Source organism: Podarcis melisellensis (assembly GCF_964234715.1).
Source record: "Podarcis melisellensis genome assembly, chromosome: 3".
In the NCBI taxonomy this organism is placed as follows: Eukaryota; Metazoa; Chordata; class Lepidosauria; order Squamata; family Lacertidae; genus Podarcis; species Podarcis melisellensis.
The window spans coordinates 78,613,882-78,641,773 of record NC_138530.1 but is presented as its reverse complement, the minus strand read 5'-3'; the positions used below and the strand labels follow the sequence as shown (position 1 = coordinate 78,641,773).

The 27,892-nt window shown below is 41.2% G+C and overlaps 1 protein-coding gene across 4 annotated transcripts in view; it reads right to left on the bottom strand.

The window, feature by feature from the left end:
• BACH2 (BTB domain and CNC homolog 2) overlaps positions 1-27,892 on the bottom strand; it is a 237,272-nt gene that overhangs the window by 32,002 nt on the left and 177,378 nt on the right. For all 4 annotated transcript variants that reach the window (XM_081906998.1, XM_081906997.1, XM_081907000.1 and 1 more), the window contains exon 3: positions 13,280-13,534. In XM_081906998.1, coding sequence (XP_081763124.1) covers positions 13,280-13,522 — 243 coding nt within the window. In that variant the 5' untranslated portion in view covers positions 13,523-13,534. The remainder of the gene's footprint in view (positions 1-13,279; positions 13,535-27,892) is intronic.

Here is a 27,892-nt window from a genome sequence, read left to right as displayed (position 1 = left end):
TATGGCAAATGTTTATGTTTTTTAAAAGAAAGAATAGAAGATATACCTTTTCTAAAATGAGAAAACAGATAATGGAGGCTTAGATTAAAATGGGCCAATATGAGTTAATAGGTGCAAGCCTGGTTACTTTGAGGAACAGAAACTTGGTGTGGGTAGTTAGCATTTTGCTCATATGAAGGACATAGGTTGAGGTCCATATGTACAGATTGCTTGAGAAAAAATTCAATGAATTGGATCCAGACAGATTCTAGAAGACCCAAAAACATTGCAGCAAGCAGCAAAGGAGAAAACAACAAAAAGCTATGAAGGAGCAAATCTATTTTCTGCCCAGTATACTATAAAATATTACAAAATGAATGCAAATCCAACTTCACATTTATCTACTTCATGGTTCTTCTGCCATCTGCTCTATTGTTTGTCCATGACTCCCCTCAATTTCCTTTGGTTGCATTCAACTCAAGAAATCACTTTCACAGCATTGCACGTTCATGTCTAACTCTTAAACAGCAAATCACTGGGGGGTGGGGGCGGCAAATCACCCTTCTTTGAAGCTTGCCTGCACAAGGTCAGGATGGCGAGGATGCAACCTGAAGAATAAAACAGAAGGGCACCACAGCACACTCTCGCCCTGACAGACAGAGCACGAACCATCCCTCTCACAAAGGCTCCTTGCTAAAGTGCTGCATTTCCTGCAGTGGAAACCATAAATTCTTCCGCATTCCATTTGCCTTTCAGTTTTCCCTTTGCTTTCTAACAGCATCCCTCTTTGGCAGCATAAGTAGGTCAAATGTGGCTTGTTCTGAAGTGTTCTCTTTCAGTGAAGAGCTCATTGTTTCAAAGGCACACTTCGGGTCAACTCCAACGCCATGGTTTCCAATTCCCTCCCCCCCCCCGCTCATGAAAAGCGGTAGAGAATGTCACCACTAGAGGCTCTTGAAGTGTTTACTATAGATAGTATATTTTAGTTCAGATGCCCCACTCCCTTTTATTTCCTTCAGAGGGCTCTCACTAAGGTTAGAAAGCTGAAACACATGGCAAATATATTGTTATTGGAGATGGAATGCTCTGCAAGGCATTATCTAGCCATATAATTTAGGTATGTCCCATTACCCTTTGGGTGGGGGAAGATAATATTAATACTACCAACATGAATACTAATAATAATACTAGTCATTAATCCTTCTGATGACAGATTATACTACAAACCACAGTAATACTAGTAACTCACGTATCACCAGTATGAGTTTTGAATCAGAATGTACACGTGTTCCCCCAACTTCCTCCCAAATTACTTTCCTTTACTGTTATTAGTAAGACATATAATACACTATTAATCCTGGGAACACATGTCATAACCAAAGGCTGGAGTTTGGTATAACATTTGATGAACAAGGCATCAAGGGAAAGAATGACAGATGTGATAATACATAAGAAAAGTGATAAAATAAGTGGCATAGGTGGCACTATATGATGGTGATTTTATCACGTTACTACCCCTTAACACTAACAGTAATGGGGGTTTTCCGGGATTGTGAATGAAATGCCCCACATTTTGTTTTCGTATGTTTAATTTTCATCCAATTGTTTTGTTATTTCTTTATTTGTACTAAAATGTAATGCAATTCTAGAAATAAAGGACCAAGTCAAGCCATTGGTCCAACTAGCTCAGCACTGTTTACACTGACTGGCAGCAGCTCTCAAGGGTTTTAGAAAGGAAATCAACCTGGAGATACCCAGGGATTCAACTGCGCTACCACTGAGAAATAGCCCTTCCCCTTGACTGGGGAAGTTTAAATGTTTATGGGAGACATGTGGACAAAGGAAGCAGGATTTTGTAGAATGGGAACTATTTCCTTCAACCCCCTCCCTTTCTGCCTCTGGTTTCACTATTATAACCTACCCCACTCCTATTATATTAAAAGGTGATATTACAAAGGAAGTGGAACTCCATTATTAAAAATAAAAAGTTTTCCCCATGGTTTTCTTCTGTCGTATGTGTGTGCTACCTTCCTAGATATTTGAATTAATACTTGCTATCTTCCAGAATATCTGCCTCTCCAAGTTATGGGCTAACCGTTTCAGGGGAGAATAGCTTCCCAGCAGGAGGTGATAACTAATCAGTGTTGATGAGAATAAACAGTGAGGGGGTGGGGGTGATCCTATAAAGCAATATTTTTTCAATCGGAGCACTTCCAGGGGCAATGCTGATTGGTAGAACTGGTCACACCTGGGCAGTACTATCCGACGAAAGACAGCTTCTTGTAAGGTTCATAGTTGCACAATGAACTTAATAGAGCCTGGAAGTTGGTTTCATCTCAATTTCCATCTGAAAAGAAGTCAGTCTCTCTCTCTCTCTTTCTAATTATTATTTACATTTATTCATAAATGCTTTATGTATTAAAAAAGAAAGGGAAGCGGAAACAGATGACGTTGCCACTATTTCCCTGCTGACTTTTTATTTTAATAAAGCTGTAAACATCCTGGAAGCTTTGATTCTGCTGTCTAGAAATCTCAGGGATGGGTGGGAAGAAGCATGTTCATCCTAGTCCAGCTTTGGCCTATACAACTGAATTCCATTTTTCTTCTCCCAGCCAAGAATGCTACATTTTCACATGCTTCTGAAAGCTTCCAAAACAGAAAGTTTCCTACATATAAATACTATGGTATGCATATGAAAATACAAATCTTTCAAATGAAGGATGCAGCTTGATGAGATGGTGGAAGGTCCTGACGTTTGCTTTTTTTATGCTTAAAAGAATCATGGGGCTGGCAGACGTGGGGGAGAAATAGGGCCAGGGGTGCGGTGCTGGGGAGGAGATATTTAACCCTTTATTCCTGGCAAGGCTTCCCTGGTTTAAATCCCCACCTCAACACAAAGCTCTGCTTATTTTGTCCTATGAAACAAAATGTGTAGGCATTTTACAGGTTTTGAGAGAGTCAGTCTAAAAAAAAAAGATTAAAAAATGTACGACACATTTCAGAAAGGCTGTATAGGAGTTATGCTTGAGACAAGGCATATATTTTTTGCATGCAGGAAATGATGAAACATGAGGATCAGGCTAGTTCTTTTAACAGTACATAAGGCAGATGAAATCTTCTTGAATGAATTTATAACAGGGAAAAAATCCCCTATGGAAAAACAGAATAGAGAAACAATACCGAGTATAAGAAATCACTGGAGAAAGCCCAGAGTTCGGTTTAAATCAGTGCGCCATGTACAAGCGCTGTCTTACAAATAGGATTATTTAATTTAAACCTTAGATCTGCCTGGTTCCATTAATTCAAATGGAGCTGTCATATCTTGACTTCATTTTAAATCAGGGTTGTATTACAATTTGTGCTTAGGTGATATCACCACACGGCTATAGAAAGCAAGTAGCAGCAAATAAATAAACAAACAAATAAAATTACACAGCAGTCGGTAAATAGAGCAAAGTCACTGCCTTTCTCTGAAAGGCAAAGAGTCATCCTGCTAAATGAGGATCCAAGCTGCCCTGCACGAAGACTGTTACTAATAAATAAAAGACCTCTGGGAAAAGTGCTGAGCATACGCAGGATCTATTTTCAGCTTGCATCAGCAGCTGCTACCCCTGGGATCACATCTTTACGCATACCCCAACACCATATGTAATCACTCGAGTGCTGCAACCAGTAAGATAATGAAAGAGCGCAGCATAAATCTACACTTGAGTGGAATGCTAAATGAGGAAAATAATACAAAAGGGGGGAAATAAACCACATTTTCAAGTCATTAGGAAGAAAGACTTTGACATATGAAGTGTTGCAGCCATTAATAGCACTTATCATATAGAGTGGAGACAAAGAGACAAATTAATCAAACTGACAGAACTGGGACATTTTATGCTAATGCGGGCTCCTGGGTTTTCGTTTCTATTCCTCTGCGCCCGGAAAACCGATACCATTACAGGGCAGGAAATTGCACGAACATGCAACAGATCATAAAAATTCACGTGCCTCAGAAACACTGCCAAAAGCACTGTAAAAACAAGACTAGGGACCCCTACAGAGGAACTACCTACAGCTAATGAATGCAAATAAGTACAGGAATACTTCCTATTCATGCATAACAATGAGATACTGGCTTTGACTCCACAGTCTCCATCATTAAAAGCAAAAAAATGAAGACTAGGGACCTGCTGGTCAAATCAGATTCTGACATGATATACAAAGAAGAAGGGAGGAGAAAATGTGTTTGCTTTCTACAACTTACTTCAGCAGCTGCATTGCTATGTTTTTCTTTCAATATAAAAAAATATATTAAAAATGTAGAAAGCCGAGCGCAATCAACAAAATACAGATATCCACAATAAAGTGTGTAATTGAAAAAGAAAATACTCTGGAAAGGGGAAGGCTTATGTGATGGTGGAGAAATTAGATTCGGTTCACAGCCTACGAATTCTGCACTTTCCAAAACAGTACAAGAACTGGAACCTACCCATTCTTTAAAATTTCCACTTCTCTGAATTTTGCGATGCAGTTCTCCAGGCAAGCAATGTTTAACAAAATGCATATACAGTGGTACCTTGTGTTACAGACAGCTTCTGTTCCAGAGGCCAGTCTGTAACGTGAAAAGCCCGCAACTCGAAGAGCCATGTCTGCACATGGGTGCAGTGCGATTTGGCGCTTCTGCGCATGCGGCGAAACCCGGAAGTAACCCATTCCGGTACTTCCAGGTTGCCGTGGGACACAAGATGAAAACATGCAACCTGAAGCGGACATAACATGAGGTATGACTGTATTGGGTTTTAAGGGTCCATAAAATTGCATATACAATAGTACCTCGAGTTACAAACACCTCAGGTTACAAACTCTGCTAACCTGGAAGAGTTACCTCAAGTTGAGAACTCTGCCCCAGGATGAGAACGGAAATCGTGTGCTTGCGGTGCAGCGGCAGCAAGAGGCCTCATTAGCGAAAGCATGCTTCTAGCTAAGAACAGTTTCAAGTTAAGAACGGACCTCCCGAACGCATTAAGTTTGTAACTAGAGGTACCACTGTATCAGTAAACATAACATCCAAAAATGCATTCTTTTAAGGGAAAGTGCTTTGCCAATAGGTGTGCATTAGGCAAAATTTGGTTTCAGCAATTTTAGCTCTAATTCACACATTCTTTCTGTAGTGTGAACACCCCTGAAAACCACATCTGCTTGGTGGCGGGGATTCCATGTTGCTCTTAGAATGCTTAATATCACAATCCTGTACGGGCTTATTCAGAAGTCAGCTTCCTGTGCTCAATGGGGCAGACCCCTAGTTAAGAGGGGGATTTCAGCATAAACTTTTCACATGTATCACACAAAAAGTGACTGGGTGAGGTAGAAATAAAATCATCATCATCTGCCACTGCCTTAACAAAACTTTTGAATCTGGCCCAATTTTCAGATGAAATCCACTTGCTTACCACACATGCTTACCAATTCCCATGCAGGTGGTGTGACATATGTGCTCTGCATGGAAGCTCTATTTGCAAGATTTCCTCTCCCCTCCTTCCCAAATATATTGAGCCCTGTTGTATGGCCTAGTACAGGCTTCCTCAACCATGGCCCTCTAGATGTTTTGAGACTACAATTCCCATCATCCCTGACCACTGGTCCTGCTAGCTAGTGCTCATGGGAGTTGTAGGCCAAAAAACATCTGGAGGGCCGAGGTTGAGGGAGCCTGGCCTAGTACTACACATTACATGTTATGGGAAGTGCATGGTGGAAGTGACGGTATGCATCTACTTCCTTGACCACGGGACTTGTGGCCACTAATTGGCAGGAGTATGAACTAGAATTAATAACAACACTGTGAAAAGATGGCTCACCATGATTCTAATCTAAAAGAAATAAATTTATAGTAATTTAGCAAAGTTAGTTCATCCTGCTGCTTTAGAAGTAGCTATTTCAAAATCTACGCACTACTGGCTAAATTCACATCTTGTGGAAATGGTACAATGCAACCATATTCTCTTTTTGTGTGCAAGAAAATCAGCATGGGAGGGTAGATAGAGAGTAGTGCTTAACCCTTTCCTTGTGCACTTAATGTCTATTTGAAATTGTACACCCAGCATTTCAAATGCACACAATTTAAACTGTGTGTGTGTGTGTGTGTGCGCGCGCGTGAGAGAGAGAGAGAGAGAGAGAGAGAGAGAGAGAGAGAGAGAGAGAGAGAGAATCACTTGGGGGATAGAGAAGAGAGGATGGGATAAATTTGTAGGTAAAAAATTAAGCACCAGTTCTTTGATCCTCCCTATGTGGCTTTACTTCCACAGAAAGGCCCTTTGGACTAACATACCACCTTTCACTAAAAAATAAAATAAAAATCACCCTATGAAGAAATGTCCTTCAGACTCATCTGGAAAATGGTAAGTTTTTAGTAAGCACCTTCTTTCATAGGGGAAGTGGCTTAGGGGTGGGTGCAACTACAGATTAGGCTTTCCCCCTAGGCTCTGTACCAGAAGCGACTGAGGTATAAGCAGGAGAATCTACCAGAAGATCTTCAGGCATTGCTGGCTCAAGGAGTACCCCTAGGCTACATACCTGTTCCTTCTGGGTGAGTGCAACATTGCCTAGAGCAGGCAAATTGCCTGATCCCCAGACTTGGGAATTCGCTTACACACAAAGCTTCTGACTCATCAGCATCCACCTTATTTGCTCTTATCAAGCCCACCATTATGTCTAGGTCTAGGTTTTGCACAGCCACACCTGACAAATGTAACAGAGGAAAAGAGCTGAGTGTCATCCACTTACTGATGCTAATGACCACTCCCAATTGTTTCATATAGATGTTAAATAGCATTGGAGATAAGGCAGTACCTTGAGCACTCCACATCATAGCTGCCGGGGGGGGGGGCAAGGTGTAATCACCCAAAGCCACCCTCTAAACAACTCTGTAGGTAGGAGTGGAGCCACTGCAACACACTGCCTCCCATTCTATCCTACCAAGCCGGTTCAGTAAGATACCATGGTTGATGGTATCAAAAGCTGCTGAGAGATTGAGCAAAAGCAGCAAGATCACACTCCCATCCATCTTTCTCCTAGGGCAACCAAGGCTAATACAGTCCCATAAACCAAGCCTTATTAACATACTGTTTGGCTTTCAATTTATATTTCACACAGAATATCAGGGAGGGGGTTTATCCCTGTAGTTTCATGTCTACACAATCTGTATTCAAATAGTGCATTTATATATTCATTTATATATTCATTTGCAGCTGTGTTGCTTTCATATCGTAACAACAACCTAGAATCAGGAACCACCACCAGAGGGAGGGAAAGGAATGACTTTCAAGGCTTGCAATGCTCTCTTTATCTCTTCCACCTCAAAAAGGTGGATGTTGTGCTGTATGCTAGAAAGCAGAACTATTGTGCCTTCTGAATAAAGTATCACAGGGTGCCTTCATGTGGTTTCTGAAAGCTTTTTTTTTTTTAATGGCCACTTCCAATAATATCCAATTCACTAATACACACAACAGAGCCTCACTTCGTATCTGCCGACACGATTACCCCTTTCAGAAACATTTGAAATTCCATTTCTTGGCAAAAAAGAAGAAAAAGAAAATCACAGATGAACTGTGGAATTGCAATCCTGGAATGCTCTGAAATAGCCAGCCAAGAAGTTGTAACAGAGGATTTTCAGGACAATAGTTAAATCTATGTAATTCAGGGAAGAGAATGAATTGTCTCTCTCGACACAGATTCATGATGCTGTGATTGTCAAAATACACTTAGAACATAGACTGCAAAAGTTCAAACAACTAGCATGCATGCATCCGACTATAGGTGTAATTCCCCCCCCATCAATCCGCAGAGGCTAGAGAACCACTTGCAAAGTGCTCTGGGTGTAGAATGATGATAATGCTTATTAGTGATCTGAGCATAATGCAATATAAATGTTCACAGAGCTTAGCTTTATCACTTTAGCCTGAAAACTGATGGGTGCAAACAACCTCTCTCCAGAAGGAAAGATGGGAGAGGAGTGAAGGCTGGAATGCAGGCTAGTTTGGAATCTGACAAATCAGTGGAAGAAATAAAGCGTATGAAGAGCTTCAGTTGATAGTTGCTGAAGGAAAGTATGTATGGCACCTTGAGCCCTTTGGGGAAATGGCGGGATAAAAATGTAGCAATGAATGAATGAATGAATTTCTCCACATCATACATAATTGTATGAACCTTTATCATGTCCCATTCATTCTACCTCTCCACCCCCTTGTCCTCCCCCCCCCCCAGCTAGAAAGTCTTTCCCAGTAGAGTTGCCATCTCTATCCCTCTGATTATTGTTTTGTTAAATCACTAGATATTTAAATATGTACTGATTTTGTATAATTATTTTTAACCTATGATGAATTCCTGCCTGCTCTGAAAGCCAGGCAGCGAATTTGTCCATTAAAAATGGCTACTACTCCTACTTTAACTATTCTTTGTTTTTTCTCCAAATTCAGATCACTGTGGAGACCAGATGTGCTACATCTGATGAGCACTCTGTCAAATTATTATACACAATATATAAACAGAGGAGAGAAGAGAGATGCACATAACGGAACACTCTCGGTTTTCTAAAAGAACAAAGAATAAAACACAGTAAGTCATAATCTTTCATATAACACTCCAGTAGTAATTGACCTTGTGCATTCTGCCTTTGATTTTTCTCCTGTGCCCAATCATCTTCTGTTGGCTAATACACAACACTCCGCTCCCCCATCTCGGGCCAGTCGGCTGCCGTGGATGGCTAACTGATGCAAGGGCTTCTCACTGCTGCCACTTAAGGAACACAGCTAATGCTGGATGCCTGACTCCATCCCACCCATGGCTCTGAATGGATGAGCTTTCTAAACACACTTGGCTTCTGCCAGCCTAGAAGCCTGAGTTCATCTTTCTGCCTGGTATTTCTTTCATGTAAAACATTCAGCAACCCAAGGCATTATATATGCAGATCTATAAGAAAACGGATGAGATAATGCAGGACAGCGACTGTCACTGAAAGGTGTTATGTTTCAAAGCAGATCCCAGATAAATACTTAAAATGAGAGCAAAGTGCAAAGATAGCATATAATGCACACACTCTGTATTGGTAACACAATTTAGAAAAATAAACAAGGATATGTTATGATGGGCTGGCTGGGCAGGAAGTGGGGAAAGCATACCATTCTTATAATGTTGTACTGCCTGTAATTCTGGCTATCTTATATGACATCAGTATTTGACAAGAGTTCTAGACAACACTGATTGCTACCCCAGCATTTTCCCCATGGAAAATGGCTTCCTTAGGAGTCATTGTTTTGTTACCCTGCTTTAGTATTTCCAAGACTTCATTTGTATTGGGTTAAAACTCCCTTTAGCTAAAATCTCGATTTGTCAGAAGCAGGAAAATAAAATAAAATCCATGCTTTCCTTCCACGCAGCTTTCACCTTCAGAGATGACTAATGCAGCTTTGCTTTAACTGGCAAAGAAGAGCAGGCAACCCTATGAATCAGGCACTATTCTAAACAGTGCTGGGTATTTCTAAAGTAAAAGTACCACTACACCATGAATGACTCAATCATTTTCCTGAGAGTTATTACTTGCAGCGATGAAGCAATGTTAATTGGATAATGGCCTTCTGCCAGCTAATATTGGCATGACCTACAATACCCTTGGCTGACAGCCCTGGATGTCTCTCTATCACACTTCTTCTTTTTTTTGTAATCTAGATGGGAAGTGGAAACCATTAAAGAAATATTCCCAAGTGCTATTTAACTTCTTATCATGAATTAAAAGCTTAATTAAATGCCTTGTTAAAAGGAAGGAGGACTGATTTCTATGATTAAATAAAGCAAAAACACAACAACAACAGGAATATGAATCAAATCAATTCTACCGAATTAATATGTTTCTTGGGAAATAATTTATTCGGTTTGAATTTTTAACAAGAGTCATTATGGAACGTGCACAGAGGGGAGGATCCCTCCTGCTGCTCCATAGGCGGGTGGGTGTCATGAGGCCTGAGTGGGTTTCCCCCTCCAAATGAATGGTACTAAGGCATAGACTAAAACTCAAACCCACCATGAGAGCAAATACTGTATAAGCAAGATGAATTAGCCTTGTGCTTTCATGACAGCCCTAGGATGAAACCCTACACCTGCTTAATTGGGGGGGGGGGGGTCTGGTCCCACCAAACTCAGCAGAGCTTGCTTCTGAAGACATCCCAAGGATGTCTAGTGTCTTAGTGGTCATACTGGCTGGGGTTGATGCGAGTTCGAGTCCAGCAACATCTGGAGAAAGCCATGTTGGTTACCCCGGGTATGAAGAATATTTGCTCTGTTGCTTTGGAGTTTTATTACTTTGAAGTTTTCTTCATCTGTATAATTTACTCCAGTTGCAATATTTTATTTTATTATTACATTTATATCACATCACCAAGGAGCACAAGGTAGACAGAGGAACTGCCTTATAACGAGTTCATCCATGTAACTCAGTATTGCCTACTGCCAGGGACTCGGAAGAGGAAGAATGGTGGAGACCACCTCCCCAGCCTGACCCTTCCATGGAGGAGGAGGAGGAAGACAGTATAGATTTACAACAGGGGTTTGAGGGAGGTCGCAGCTCAGAGGCAGATGAGGGGAATAGTTGGGAAATAATGGGAGAGGAGGAGGAGGAAGCGGGGCAACAGCTGATGGACACAGTGTCTTTAGAAAGCATTCCAGACCCACTCCTCTCCCAGAGAGCCTTGAAAGTAGGAGAGCAAGGAGCTCAAAGACAGAGAGCACTTGTCAGCACCCACAGAAGTGATGAATGAGGAAGTAGGAGAGGCAGGATGTGTGTGTGGAGATTCACTCAGGACAACGCCATTATCCAGGAGGCTGGGTTCTATAGCCTCTCTCTGTAAATATTGAATAAAAAAGGACAGCAAGAAACCTTCCCTTGTCTTTATATTTTCTTGGGCAACCAGCCGGGAGTCGCTGACAGCATCCTGACACCTACACTGACTGGCAGCAGCCTTCCTGGAGATGCTCATGACCTTACTTGGAGACGCCAGGGATTGAACTTGGGACCCTCTGCATGCAAATCAGATGCTCTTTCACTGAGTTATAGCCCTTCCTGATGCCACACTCTGACCCTCTCTATTTGACCTGCATAGCAACCTTGTGTGGTAGATTACACTGAGAGAGGTCACTCAAGTGAGCTTTACGGCTGAGAAACGATTGGAACCCTGGTCTCCCAGGTCCAGGTTTCAAAAGAATTCAGAGAGTTGCATAAGGTCCACCCTCACACAAGGCAAAGCTGAAAGGGAGCATTAGCCTCATGGGACAAGCAGCAGAAAGCCTAAGTCATGAGGAAATGGAAGAGGCCAAACAACATGTACATGTTCCATGTCTCAACCAGACTTATTTCTGAAGCTTCAAGCAGCTGCTGCCAACCATGCGAAGCATCCCAAGTCTAGGGTGATATAAGGCATGTCGTGTGAGGTGGAAGCATAATAATAATAATAATAATAATAATAATAATAATAATAATAATAATTTATTATATATACCCTGCCCATCTGGCTGAGCTTCCCCTGTCACTCTCAGCGGCTTCCAACAAAATATTAAAATACAGTGGTACCTCTGGTTACATACTTAATTTGTTCTGGAGGTCTGTTCTTAACCTGAAACTGTTCTTAACCTGAAGTACCACTTTAGCTAATGGGGCCTCCTGCTGCCGCCGCGCCGCCGGAGCACGATTTCTGTTCTCATCCTGAAGCAAAGTTCTTAACCCGAGGTACTATTTCTTGGTTAGCAGAATCTGTAACCTGAAGCATATGTAACCCAAGGTACCACTGTACAGTAGCATGCACTGCTGCCACCTCCCCACCCCCGGCACTGCAATTTGCTCCTCCTCCTCCCCTCCTCCCCACCAGCTTACTTTTTGAATGGTTTGCTGCTGCTAACACACAGGAGCACGGGTGGCTTCTCCAGCTCCCTGCCTTCTTTGCCTTCTTCTATAGAGGGGGTCCTTTCTCGGAGCAAGGCATTCTGGGTGAGGTGGCATTGGGAGTGTTCCCGTGCCTCTGATCCTTTTCTATGGCAGCTAGAAATTTTCTTTTAAAATTGAAAGCTAGTAAAGTTACTTTAGTAAATTTTAACTTTTTATTTAAAAAAAAAGTTTTCTAACGGTAACTGCAAAGGTAGAGACACTTCACCTAGGATGCCTTTCCCTGAGGCACAAATTCCTTCCTCAAAGCCAGGAATGGTGATGCTGTGAGTTCTCTGAAGAATCTCATAAGGGCTGAGTAGGTGGACCAGCAGGTGAGGCAATTGAATGGGGGGGACGGACAATAAGCCTCCCCTACTAACCCTGCCGCTGGAGACAGTTTGTTCAGTTTATCTCATGCAAACATCAGCCTTGTTCTGGTATTACAATTTTATACAGATGGACACTTGTATAACGTGAGATTCTGCTGCACAGTTATCTTTTCCTGGTCTAATACAAACAGTAAAAGCTGAAGCGTGTTGGAAGTACATTTATTGGTCCTAAAAAGATTCCTGTGCTACTATTCCGCATTATAAAATGTGCATTTAAGTGACAGTAATATTAGAAGCAATTTGCATGCTGCAGTGAAGAGGACTAGAAATATCTTTCAAACTTCTACAAGTCGCTTGATTGTATAAGGTACTGGTAGTGCAGGGAAACTACAGTGAGTTTGCCGTTTTGGATTTTACATTTCTCACTATAGTGAAGTTCTTTTGAGATAGTAGAAAGCTGTCTTCTATGTGCTGGAAATAGGCTTTTTCAATTATTCTTAAGTGTCACACAACCACTTGTAACGCAGCAAAAAAGTCCCAGTGACCCTGTTTCGACCCTGACAATGTTGTGAGCTTGAGAGAATACCTGCTTGGGAGACATACTCTGTTCTCTTAGTGACTTTCTATTATGCATTCCCTGTTTCTGCAATGGCTCATTCTACAACCTACAGATAGGTATTCCAGATCATTTTCCAGCTCTTGTTTCAGCAGCAGATTAATGGAGTTCATGACGCTATGTTTGTATGATCCCTCCCTGTTTCTGCTCTTCCTTCTTCCCTGCCTGCTGCCTTGTTCTTGCCTGGTAAGCGCCTTTGTTCTCTTGTTTCTAGCCCAGAAGACCACAGGGAGTCTGATTCTGAATCATTTACTGCCCTCACTCCTGGGACTAAAACACACACAGAGTCAAATCTGAAAACATGTTCCTACCCGTAAGAGAGTGGCTTATTCTCTGTCTCTGTTACCACGTTATAAAGTTTTGCTTTTTTTAAAGGGACGTAGGAATGGTGACATACTATACCTCCTCTGGCAGGCTGACCACCAGATCATTTTCTGTCTGCCCGACCAACACCTGCAAGAAGTATTCGCTGCACGCAGCCAGCACAGCCCGGTGGGCTCGGAACTCTTTCCCCTCCACAATCAAAGTCACATCACAGAGAATATCCTGCTTCCGCTGGTCATTGAGGCACAGGAGGATATTGGTACAATGGACTGTTGACTCATACACATACATGGGGGATTCAGTCTTCTCATCCACAGACATTCCGTTCACACCCTAAAATAGAAACAACAAACAATAAGGGAGAGAGATAGGGCTGGAGAGATTTGTCAAAGTGCTTGCTAAGAAAGGAAGATTACATCATGATTTCTGCGTCCTGCATGGGTTAGCCAGCTCTCTGCAGAACTGCTGATCAGCACTTTGTTTCTTGGCTGGAACAAAGAGCTCAAGAAATATATATATATTTCTCTGAAATGTATCTCTGAAAAGACAATTGCATTATAAGCTTTTTACTCTATGCACTTAGTTGGCTCTTTCTCCCTCCCACAACATTGAATCAGGAATATGGAATAACGTCTTGAAATGTTGAAGGCTATCAACCAACACAGTTTTAATAGATAGGAGGCTCCTGGGAATGGGTGGGGAGAGAAAGGGAAGCACAAATTAAAAAAACATTTGTGAGCATCTTTTGGCAGAGAAAAGCAATTCAACCCAGAGCTCTTTCATATTAGAACTATGGTGCCAAACTGAAGCTTACCGGCACAATTCAGAATAAGTTATCACAACCCAACATTTCACAGAAATCTCTGTGTAAAATTCCCACTGCCTGTACACAGAATATTTATCAGTATCAAAAAGAATGGGGCAGTGGGGTTCACTCTGTATGTACACTTGACCAGTTGGATCAGTGTGTTTGTGTGTCTTCAGAACAGGACCCAGCAGAGGAACAGAGGAAGCTTTATACTAAATCATACCACTGGTTAACCTAGTCAAGTAGTATCTACTGACCAGCAGTGGGCTCTCCCAGAGTATTAGGCAGGAGTACTTCCAAGCTCTATCTCGAGATGCTAGGGATTGATCCTGAAACCTTCTGCATACAGTGCACATGCTCTATCCACACTTGTAAATGATCTGAGAACACCTCGCACCTCAATAAACTGGCTTGGAAACAGATATCCTGCTCTTGATAATAGTTAGCATTAAAATAAAACTTTCCCCCAAGTCTTCAAATCATTCTCTACAGAGAGATCTGCACTATGTTTTAATGTATTGTCAGTTTACTGCTGGTTTTAATTGGTTTTTTAAAATGTTTTTAATTACCGTACTTGTTTTCCGCTGCTGCAATGCTTTTCTGCAAGCACTGAGTAACTATTCACAGTGACTTGCGTGTGATAGGTAGAAGCAAGCTTTGTTCCTCACCTGTAAGGTGCTTCACTTTCTTGAATACGAAAGTGGCTACCATTCTCACATCTAAGCAAGAATGTCAACAGAGCTGGCATTGCTTCATAAAACCTGTCCTGCATTTGTAAGAACCCAATTGCTTAGTGTGGCAATGCTTACACATTGGAACTCGCTGCCTACTGAGATCAAGCAGGACATAGAACCATATAATCACAGAGTTGAAAGGGACCACGAGGGTCATCTAGTCCAACCCCTGGCAATGGAGGAATCTTTCGCTGAATGTGAGGCTTGAACCAACCACCCTGAGGTTAAGAGATTCATACTCTGCCAACTGAGCTACCACAAGCCCTCTGCCTTCAATGTACTCTTTATCACACCTGCTAAACAAGCAGACAAGCCTACCCAGAGCCTTAGAAAGCTGGAAGTATTTTACATCTGTTTTAGTATTTTAACTTTTTAATGATTTAAAATATGGTTGTGAATTTTATTTTATTTTACTGTTTTATCTTTTGTAAAGCTCTTTGAGGGGTTTTTTTTTACAATCAAGCAGAGCACAAATTTTATGAAATAAATAAATAAGAAAGAAAGAAAGAAAGAAAGAGAAAAACTTTAATAATATTTTATTAAGTAGGACAAAATTTGGTGTGACAAAACATTTTAACACCAGCCCTCACCATGTGAAGGGTTCCAGAAACATCAGAAGAAGAAATAAGGCAGAGGAATTAGTGAGAGATTACAGATGGATGTAACCCAAGCACAAGCGTCAGAAAATACACAAATATACAAAGAAGATAAAAGTTGCTTTTTTTAAAAAAAGAGTAATACCCAAAACATTGTTGCATTTTGCAAAGGCAAAACAATAAAGGAAAGTATTTCAATTTCACCCCAAATGAAGCCAACCTGGTCTAGGACAAAAAGTCCAACTGACTGACTGGTCATAGAATCATAGAGTTGGAAGAGACCACAAGTGCCATCGAGTCCAACCCACTGCCAAGCAGGAAACACCATCAGAGCACTCCTGACATATGGCTGTCAAGCCTCTGCTTAAAGACCTCCAAAGAAGGAGACTCCACCACACTCCTTGGCAGCAAATTCCAGTGTCAAACAGCTCTTACTGTCAGGAAGTTCTTCCTAATGTTTAGGTGGAATCTTCTTTCTTGTAGTTTGGAACCATTGCTCCGTGTCCGCAGAAAACAACCTTTCTCCCTCCTCTATGTGACATCCTTTTATATATTTGAACATGGCTATCATATCACCCCTTAACTTCCTCTAGATGGTCTAGAACCTCTGGTCTAGATGGGTTAAAGGGGAAGCTCATGTTTGCACGGCTCTGCCTACACAAAAAGGTATCAAGTGGACATGTGCTGGGGAATGCAGTTTGGTCTATAGTTATGCAGACTGTCCTATTTGTCTCTATACTGATATTTAAAAAGGACGGAAGAACGTATTAATTAAGAAACAGAATGAGGCAACTATAAATTATTGCCTCTTCACTCCCATTTTGATTCTTTCAAGTTTTCTGCTTCCTGGGTTGCTCTGAAATATGGGACAAGTAGCATGCATGAGATAAATAAGCAAAGGTGGTTTTAGGGTAGCACCACTGGTTCAGGTGCACTGGGCACCAGCACCACAGGGGCGCCACAACAATAGTGTCGAACAGAACATGAGAGGCCGGGGAAGGGCGTCACACAGGGCGCCACTGAAATAAAAATAATCTTAAATGCGCTTTTCAGATAGGTTTGTGCTTCCATGCTATACAGTGGTACCTCGGGTTACAAACGCTTCGGGTTACAAATGCTTCAAGTTACAGACTCTGCTAACCCAGAAATAGTACCTCAGGTTAAGTACTTTGCTTCAGGATGAGAACAGAAATCACGCGGCGGCAGCAGGAGGCCCCATTAGCTAAAGTGGTACCTCAGGTTAAGAACAGTTTCAGGTTAAGAATGGACCTCCAGAACGAATTAAGTTCTTAACCCAAGGTACCACTGTATATAACCAGCCACAGAAGTAAATGGTATAATTCAAATAGGGTGGTGAAAGTGATTAGCAGATTAGCTAGATGAGAAGAGACTGCAAAAGATGATGCTCTAAGAAGAACATAAATAAGAGATGACATCACTTTGCAACACTAATGAAGGGCAAGAGAGATTAAATGAATGCCCTCCTTTCAATGAATGAAAAAGTGTATTTCCCTCCCCTCCTGCTCACCTTTGAAGGAGATTCTGTCTGGGAGACAAATGTAGAGACTGAGCATGTGAATTACCGCCAAAGGCTTCCCAGCCCTCTGGCAACTGTCCACATTCACTTGCCTTTCATTTTAATCCCTGGAGGCGCTATCTCTGAAGCAAAGTGGAAGGAAAAGATGAGATTGCCACCTTCTCTCTCCCCTCCCCAGCTTTGGGGAAAGAGCAGGGTGATATCTCTGATACCTGATACTTTAGAGCACAAAATCCAAATAAGGCCATACCTCTCCCAAGAATGAGAGCTAGGGCAGCCTGAGGCATTCATTCAGGTGACATACAGTGCCCTGGAACAATCACTGACATAGCATTGATATGGGGCATGGTGTAGTACTGAAAACCCACTTCATGGACAGGTATTAGCAGTGGGACCTGCCAAGGGGCTGGGTGCCTGGCAGCTGCCTAGTGGTGCCAAGTTGCTAACTCTGGCCTTAGTCAGGACTTCACATCAGTTAAGTGGAAGAGCCCATAATAAGCAGGCACCACTGGCCTACTCATACCATGCTCAGCAAGGCTTCAGGTGGGTAAAGACACACACTTATCAATGCATCAATTTTTTATGCTGAAAGTGAGCAAGACAACATTAAGAGGTAGGATACATGATATCCCTGCCATGTCACCCCAAATGGCATCCCTGTTGCACATTCTACCCATCTGAGCTGGAACATTTAGGAGCTCTTACTTTGTGGAGAACTATCATCATGCAGCAAGTATCTTGCATTCTTTGTAGCGGGTGGGAGAGAAGACCCACTACATAATGTTCCATTCTATGTAATAAGCATTAAACCTGAAGGCAGGAAAACATACAACAGGAATGTTGTTTTTGATGGCCCCTAGAGCATGAATAATTCGTGGTGAGACAGACTAGGAAGGATAGTCTTGGTTGCACCTTTTACTCCCTGAATATCAATTTTTTACCTTCCCCCCACCCCCAGAAGTGGCTGAGTTCTGCACTACTTCATAGGTATGTGCAGGTAAGTTTATGTTTATATGGACAGGTTAGTTTTAAAGGATTGTAGTACAAGTACAAATTATCTTCAGAAAAATCCAGAATGAATCTTAATTATCATTTTAATTAACTGATTTCCCAATCAGTTAATTATACAACACTCTTGCATCTTTAAGGCAAGGAAGGTTTAAAATAAGAAAAGAAAGATAGATTCTATGAAACAATCAAGATGCAGTCCGTTAAATAAACACCAGTTCTAATACTGGAAAGCAAGACAGCCAAATATATTCAGTCTAAATAAGCTAACAGGACAAAAGGTCCCCCACATACGCACAGTAATTGCTACATAGCAGTAGGTCAATCTGTCAGGAAAAGTCTTAATTACAAGCAGAATGGAAGCAAACTGCACTGCTGAATTCAGTGAGTTGGGCGTCTCAAATCTGAGTGAAATGAAGAGCTACTGACATTTGCTACACTAATATAGCTTCTCTTCAAGGGCCACGTGCTAGTGATGGGCGAGAGGCAAAAGTAGGCAGAGCAATGGATGAGACTCTTATGTCTGTACAGCAGACCACATTCCAGCCATGCAAAAACCAGAGCTTTCCATCCGGGCAAGCAGGATGAATTATCACAGTTCAAAGACATATTCAGGCTGCTCAAGGGGGTCTCAGAGCTAAGTGAGAAGGGCCTAGGTAGGGAGAATGGCCAAGGAGTCTTGGGGGCCAGATAGAGAGATCTGGATGGCCACTTTTCACCCCCAGGCCTAAGGCTCCCCATCTCTGATCTAGGCAAAGATACAAGTTCTGATAAATAGCAGCAACCTTCCAATCCTTAGCCCTAGAGTGCTCACTCTAAACAGTGAAAATATCCAGGTTAAAAGAGTGATAGATACAAACCACAGCAAGCCTAGTAATCCTGCCTAGCCACATGCAGGAGCTGTTAGGTCAAAATGCTAATACAGAGCAACTTAGTTCCAACCTTTAGAAAATAGAATTATGAGGTTTGGGGGGGGGGAGCATTAAAAGGAGGGAGCGTGGCCACGAAGGAAAGAAGATGGCCGTTTAAACTCTAGCTCAGAAAAAACTGTTTTCAGCAAAAGCCCTGGTTGTCAAAACCCCAAACCTTGAAGCAAGGAGAGGGGAATGCAAAAGGATTTAGAAAAGCTGAAAATAAAAGACCTCACTCCATTCTTCCTGCCCTGAGACAGAAGGCTTACTTCAACAAGGACACTAATGCATGGTCCAGGATGTTGCCGCCCTTAAAAGTGGCCTCTTCCTTTCTCAAAAAGAATATCTTAAGAGAAGAATTTGCAGCACAAGAAGAAGCCATAAAGAAGCTTATTAAAAAATACTTGGAAAGAACTAATGCTTCCAATGGAAACGAAACTGACAGAACTTAACAGAAGACTTAACAGACACAACTACAGCAGCAAAAGAATTAAGCCAAATCCATGCCCCCCCTCCTCAAATCAAAGAATTACAAAAAGGAAATACAGTGGTACCTCGGGTTACAAACACTTCGGGTTACAGACTCTGCTAACCTGGAAGTAGTACCTCGGGTTAAGAACTTTACCTCAGGATGAGAACAGAAATCGCGCTGCTTTGGCGTGGCGGCAGCAGGAGGCCTCATTAGCTAAAGTGGTACCTCAGGTTAAGAACAGTTTCAGGTTAAGAACAGACCTCCGGAACGAATTAAGTTTGTAACCAGAGGTACCACTGTACAGATATATGCAACAAGCTTGAAGATGCAGAAAATCGAAATATGACAATTAATTTACTTTTTTTGGGGGGGTAGAGAGAGTGCAAGAGAATGATCCTGCACAATTTATTGCCTCATGGCTTAGATCACTGCTTTCAGACCTCATAGTATCTACTGATGATTTTGATCGGGCACACATAGCACTTGGACCCAAACTTAGGGAGGGAGCTCCATTCCACTCCCCATGATATAATTGTCTGCTTTCCCCCTTACAGGTAAGAGGAAGAAGTGTGGAACAAACAGAGGAACCTAATATCCACAATGTATAAAAACAGCCCAGTTATGGTGATACAGGATCTGACTTCTGAAGCACTGAAAAAAGGAAAGAATCTAGGTGCTTGCACAATTAAACTGCAAGAAACTGTAATTAAATATCGCTGGGGCTTCCCCTTCTGTCTTATTGTCATGAGAAGATCAATATAGGTCATAGCAACAAATAGACTGGAAGCAACACATCTCCTCAATACTTTTGGAACTGGCCTACTTCTGGAATGGCAGCAAGCAGTGGAAGAAGAAAGAGGTGAACTTTCTCATGCTGGTTGAAGGATGCTAACAGGAGCAAAGGTTCTCACAAATGCCTCACACATAGCAACAGAGGAAACCACTATAACATACCAAGCAGATTCCTATGTTCTAGACCCTCGAGATATTGCTGACACACCTAACTTGTGGCTGTAAGAAAATATCAAGGAAAATGGTATCCTGTTTGCAAGTTATCCTTTAATCCACAAGGCTGCCTACTTTCCCATTTTGTTCACCCTAACTTTGGAACCATTAGCTATGTGCTTCAGAACAACACCGGACATCAAGGGACTCTAAACTGGAAAACAAAAAGCATATCTATTAAATGAAGATGAGTTCTTAGCACATCTTCAGAAGGTAAAAGACCCCTGGACAGTTAAGTCCAGTCAAAGGCGACTATGGGATGCAATGATTATCTTGCTTCAGGCTGAGGGAGCCAGTGTTTGTTCACAGACAGCTGTCCGGGTCATGTGGCCAGCCTGACTACACCGCTTCTGGAGCAATGGGACACCGTGATGGAAACCAGAGCGCACGGAAACACCATTTACCTTCCTGCCACAGCATTATCTATTTATCTGCTTGCACTGGTATGCTTTTGAACTGCTAGGTTGGCAGAAGCTGGGAGAGAGCAACGGAAGCTCATCCAGTCACGCAGATTCAAACAGCCGACCTTCCGATCGGCAAGCCCAAGAGGCTCAGTGGTTTAGACCACAGCATTTAGAACCAGCCTAAAATCCAAAACAGCTTCACACAAACCATGCTTAATGTGTAGAAAGAGAAGGCAGGAATTCTGACTCCAGCACTGCCACCACTGCCCCCCCTCCACCTTTCACCCACTATTTAACTTCACGACAATCTGGTGGTGGACGGAGGAGGAAGCAAAAAGTCTGTACTGGTTATGTGACTTTTATAATATAAATGCACCACTCTCAGACCAAGAAATACGGACTAAACTAGCAAGGAAACTTACAAAACCCTTTGGCTGCTACTCCACCAAATCCACACTTTTTTTGCTAACCTATTTACCAGTAAGGCATCCACAAGACCACTAGCCCAATTTGAAAGACTTGTAAACATCAATTGTTATCTTCACTTTTTTCATCAATATACTAAGACTATATTTTTCATTGGAAACAGAAGAGGAAAAATGACTATTACTCATAGTTAATCTAAGCACAACTACAAGGGCTCCTGATTAGGCATTTAGCTATGAGATATTGAATGTTATCTGTTAAATCTGCTCTATCCTGTTTCCCCTTTGCTTCTGTTTAAACCAATTCACGAACCAAGAACTTATATATTGGCCAACAATAATGAAGCATATGTTGTAGATATTACTGCAAATTTATTATGCTGTTTTTGTGATATACAAATGACACGGGACGCACACACACCAAAATTTTGCAGTTCTGGAGCAGAAACATTCATACCACTACAGAAACAGGAATATGAATTATAACAGCAATAATTCCCTTTGCATCAGGATATTCTCTAGCCAATTCTCCATTTATCATTCAAATGGCAAAATCCACTGACATATTCCTCTGTTAAGTTCCCATTTACTGTGCAGGAAACAGAACTGGTAGATTGTGCTGAAAATCATTAAGAGCTAAGTAGGATGAAGAGAAGAAGAAACGAACACCTATTTTTTTTTAGCCAAATGCTGGAACATGAAATAATTTACAACCATGTGAAGTTACCAGCTATTTGGGAGTATTAAAAAAATCCAAATTAATTACCAATTACAACATCCAAAAACATGAACATAAAGATAGAAATAATGAAATGTAATTGTACGTTATTATTATGATTCTTTAGCTGTTGCAAATATGATACAAGACTGATCTAGATTAATAATTCATTCAGCAATAATGTATCAGGAAAAGATAATTATACAGTGCCACAATTCTCACGCTGATTTCTGTAATTACAGATTACAACAGTGTTAGCAATTTAAAAAAAGGTTAGGGAGCGGCAGTAATTTGCCATGTCATCTTCAGATGCATTAATCTCCTTTCTTGGAGCATCAGGGATAATTGGAAACACAATAATGGGTCAAGTAGGACTACATGGCCTTGCCTTTATGTCTATTGGCAAACATGCTGAACATGGTGTATATTAGCAGCCACTAGCCATAAATTGCTCATTCAAAGTGTTTACATAACTTATACAGGCAGGACAAAAGGTGAGTTTCCAAGGGGCAAGAATAACTAAAACAGAGAAAGATGGCTCAAAGCCCAAGTTGAGCTTTCTTAAGTCCCATGGATTTGAATGGGTCAAATTTAAACACATGTCTAATTCTTTCATTGAAACCAAAGAGGTAGAAGAAGAAAAAGCAGATGGCCTTTTGCTAAGGGTATAATATAAGCCTATGTGGGAAGCCCATGGCTAAATTAATACCTGTACCATATTTCCTATGTGTGCACAAAGTTCTTGGAAAATAAATCCCACATGAAAATGCATTAAACTCACAATCATAGTTAGCAGAATGAGCCAGGATGCACCATACCATGAGCATGTGTGTGTGTTGTTCCCAATCTCAAGTATTCAAAATCACTTAGAGGAAAGGAAATCTCTCCAGTAATATATAGGCAACTACAGTGGTACCTCGGGTTACATACACTTCAGGTTACATCCGCTTCAGGTTACACACTCTGCTAACCCAGAAATAGTGCTTCAGGTTAAGAACTTTGCTTCAGGATAAGAACAGAAATCGGGCTCTGGCGGAGCGGCAGCAGCAGGAGGCCCCATTAGCTAAAGTGGTGCTTCAGGTTAAGAACAGTTTCAGGTTAAGAACGGACCTCTGGAACGAATTAAGTACTTAACCTGAGGTACCACTGTATGTATTTGTCGCCTATCTGTCTGTCTGTCTATCTATTTATCTATCTATCTCTCTATCTATCTATCTATCTATCTATCTATCTATCTATCTATCATCTAGTATGCCCACATATTTACTACAACAGTGTTTGTTTCTCATTTGAATTACAGTGGGAGGTTCACTTGGATGGAAGTGAGAAAGTTACAATTGCAGAAACATGAAAAGGGAGTCTAAAAGCCCAGAGAGAAAGAGAGAGAGAGAGAGAGAGAGAGAGAGAGAGAGAGAGAGGCCCAATGTTTTTGCAGAGTGTCTTCAGCAATAAATTCATGAGATCTATCTATATGACATGGAGATGGTCCAGAGCTGAAGGTCAGAAGGAGAAGCAAGAGAATAAAAGCATCATGCAACACAGCCATAGGGGACAAAATGAGTGTGGAGGTCAGCCAAGATGAATGAGGGGAGGGAAAGGGGGTTGGAATAACAGGAGGAGAATGAAGTCAAAGTCAGACAGAAAAGTGGGTACGGAGATAGGTTTTTTTGTTTTTTGTTTAAAGCAACTGTTAGCACAGAAGTCGATGGAGGAGAGTTCTGATGGAGGGCTGATTGTGGTAGAAATGTAGCCAAAAGGTGAGCCAGTAGTGACAGAGAAAAGGAAATGTTACTGCTCAGTTGGGCAGGGGGGAAAAAAGAAAAAGAAAAAAAAGGACAGACCAGAAATAGTGTCAGTTTGGTGACAAAGGCAGTCAGTGCTGGCGGTCAAAAACGTATAAATGAGCTGAAATTCTACAGTAATACAGGCAGGCAAGGAGTGAAAATAACAGTTAATGATGATAAAATTAAAGATAAGCATAAGATGATAAAGCACCTCTGTTTAAAACAGGTTAATGCCACATTCTGTAAAAGTGCGACCTGACACAAAGAAAATGGTACTTCTCAAACAAACAAACAAACATTTTTTCAGGGACTTGGGAGATTCCAGGTTGGTAGCTGTGTTGGTCTGACACAGTCGAAATAAATAAAAAATTGTCCAATAGCACCTTAGAGACCAACTAAGTTTGTTCTGGGTATAAGCTTTCGTGTGCATTCATCTGAAGAATGCATGTATCTGAAGAAGTGTACATGCACACAAAAGCTTATACCCAGAACAAACTTAGTTGATCTCTAAGGTGCTACTGGACAATTTTTTATTTATTTCGATTGGGAGATTCCTGTATTCTAAAGTGACAAATGATCTTTGTCATATGTGGAGTAACAACATGCCCATCGTTTGAACATCCATTCTAAATTATGCAATGATCATCTTCTCTACAAGACAACTTTTCAATCAACAATGAGCGGATGGATATGAAGACATGAGAGGGATATTAGTATGCTTATTTATGCTTATTATGAGTGTATCAATCTGACATCGCCAATGCTAAAACTGTCTGCCTCGTGAAGATTCCTAATTATTTAATACTTCATAAACTATGGATGTTTGACAGAGAAATTGATATCTACGTTAAACAAAACTCATGTAGTGTACATATTTTTATTAACGTTCTTTCACAGTGAAATGTGCAATTAATCACTTGTCTTTATTCCCCCATCCACAAATTCTCAAACAGTTGGGGAAAGCCTATTTAGGCTTCGGTACAACTATTTGCTATTTAAGAAATCTGAGGCAGTCAACACAGATTGCTTTCTAAGTAGGGTAAAGGCACTGCATCACATTATTAGAAGGACAGAATGCTGCTGAGGTTAACATAACAAGCCTTGTCCATCATGGAAGAGAGGTTAAAGCTGAAGATTTTCTTAAACTGTATTGATTGGTGCTATATAAAGCAAGTGCTGTGGCTGAATATTTTTTTGAAAAGGGAAGACAGGGTTCACTGATGTCAAACTTAACAGCAGTAGTTCTAGAGATTAAAAGATTTTTTTATCCTTTAGTTTAAAAAAGCTGCACAGTGTTTTCCCATTTGGAAATGGTCAGATTACTTTGCAGAGTAATAACGTTTATCTTAAAATAGATATACTATTAAATCAAGTCAGTTACAAGTAATAACAGCAATAAGGAAATTCTATGGGGGGTTTTTAATGCCATGTATAGGCTACCCTATGGCATAGTTCTCAAATCAGCTCACCAAAAGGAACCATTTAAAATTCAACAGCAATAAAGACATAATGGTCTGTTTCACACAACGCTAAGCCATTTAGCTATAGGGTGGCTTGTTTGAACATCTGAAGCCAACCCAGCAGACTAGCCATGATTTCTTTTCAGGCAACAAACTATGACGTGAAGCCATGGTTTGCTGCCGTCTATGGCTTGTTTAGCTATAGTTTAGCATTGAGGTTTGAGCCCAAGAGCCTTGCTTCATGATGGTTTGTTTGGCCATCCCACCTCAGGCACTTGCTGACCAAAGAGGCATGAGATATGGGCAGGTGGAAAACAAGCCAAGCTCTGAAGGAACAAGCCACGGCTTGTTTGCTAATGTGTGTTTAACAAACCATGGTTGAAACATGCCATGGCTTGGCATCAAGTACAAAAGCAGCCCAGTGTGTAACTGCCTGCTAAGTAGGTAAGCGATACTGTCCTGAAAATGGGAATGTTTTTAGCGTCTAACGCAAATTGATCTGCCTAGCACAGGTGGCTTGACTATAAAGCCAAATGGCCCCTTTCACCATAAATGGCTGAATCTAGCAATCCTTAGCAATTGTATAGAATTGTGGCTGCCTTTATAAAAAAAAACTTACGCAAGTTCCTTCATGGTTCTAGAAGGGCTGCCCTTGCAGAATCGCTGCAGTGTCGTAATTCTTGAAGCTATTTGGGGAACAGCTGGCATAACAAGTTTTACAATCCAGCCCATTAGCATGCAAAACACTTCCATTTAACCTCAGCAGCCAGCTTGAGGGCAACATTTGGTATGATATCTTCCCTATTCCTACTTTCTGCAAAATACAAGTAAGGAAGAAGGAGCCAGAAACAGTGGGATGATCAAATGAGCATACATGGTGGCGAATGTTAGAAAAGGCAGGCATGAGTTTCACACACTCATCTGACAATCCCGGTGACACCCTGGACATTAGCTCAGTAGTTCCAGCACACTCCCTGGATCAGATTTAAAACTGAAAGAGAGCTTGATGTCGTCAGCATACCAGTGACACCGCAATCCAAACCCTGCTCACTCACTCCAACCCTGGATGACCTCACTCAGTGGTTTTAACATAGATGTTAAAAAGCATGGTGGACATGGGTGTTGTTGAGCTTTTCTTAGGGGATCTGCCAGGGTTGTTGAGTTGTTTTTAGAGATTGCCCCCTGAAGGAGTTGGATTGCATTGCTTATCTAGAAAAGGACTTGCAGGAATTAGTACTCCCCGCTTTCCCTTCCTAGTTGATCTGATGATGTCCTGTATGGCAGAAACAAGAGTGATAGTTCCTCATTGCAGGCATGTTGAGCCTTAATTAATGAGGTAAAATCAAAGTAGCTGGCTCACCAACTGCCTGCCATAGTAGTTTCCAGTTACTGTGAGGTTTCCTTGAAATCATAAACACATTGCAAACAAACTGGAGAAGAAACCACTTTCCCTACTGATTGCCCACTTGAACTTTTCAAGAAGGCTGTGTTTATTTAGCATGGCTCTTGGAATGCTGTTTCTGACAAATGCCATGTCCTGGAAAGGGTTCTTTAGTGGTGGTGACATCAAGCTAAAAAGATTAAATACCAGCATTCCAATCAAATGGCAATATCTCATTCAAAAGAGTTCTCGACTCTGCTTTTACTTTCTGAGGTTGTTATGGTGTGGGGGGAGAGGGAGGGGATGGGACAAAACATGAAGCCTCTCACAAAATACCTTCAAAAGAATTTGGCTTAGACTACAGAAAAGAAAATACATATGGACAATATAGATGCTGTATCAACAGACAGGTAAACTGGGAAAATGCTGCAATTTTTCTGATTTTAGGGAGAGTGGAGGCTGCTATGAACCACAATTAAATACATGTGCAATTGCACTTCACCTGACAAACAGATTCTCTTGGGGTATGAAATTATGATAATAGTGCAATGACAAGTGCTTTAGTAGGAGCAGTTTACACTAATGGATTTTTGAAGGAAGAATAAAGCGACTCTTCTCAAGACAGAGATTCAGTAGCAGGGAACTTCACACAATGCCAGTGGTGTGTACTCTATTCTGTTTCACAAAATCTCTCATAATTCAAATTCCTCTGTGCATATGTCACATATGAACAAATAACTTCATTGTTCAGAACATATCTTTGTATGAACAGTGCTGCTGTTGGGGCATAGTGTTATTTTCCATTATTCCTCTTACAGAGTGGGAACAAAAGTGCTTTTTTTTTTAAGTGCAGTTTGGGGAACTTCAATAAAAATGGAAAGTTTTACACTTTCAGTTGGCAGTTTAATAACACTATGTTAGTTTATTATTTACAGCCTTTGACATATTAAATGACATTATAATGATATGTATTAAAGCAGCACTAATGTTACTGAATTTAGCCTTTGATAAGGAAATCCAAGCCTATAGGAAAGTGTGTGTGTGTGTGTGTGTGTGTGTGTGTGTGTGTGTGTTTATATATGTGAATTCTTTAAAAGCTTGGCACATATAATAAAAGTTAAGTTCTAAGTATTTCACTTTTAGGTGCAACACAGCATCCCTTTCTAAGGCAAAACTTCAGCTTTGTTCCATGGTGGCAGGGCCAGGCTCTACTACGGGGGGGCTGGAATTAGCTAGTGTGTCCTGTTATTGGTGAGAAGGGTGCCTGTATTCAAGGCTGCACACAGTGCTGCTACAAGTCCATCTCAACCTAACCTGACCTACCTCACAGAGTTGCTGTGAGAATAAAATGGAAAGGACAACCATGTATGTCACCCTTAAGGTATTTCGAGGAAAAGTAGGGTGCAAATCCAACAATAAATAAAATTGTTGGATGGCTTTTACTAATA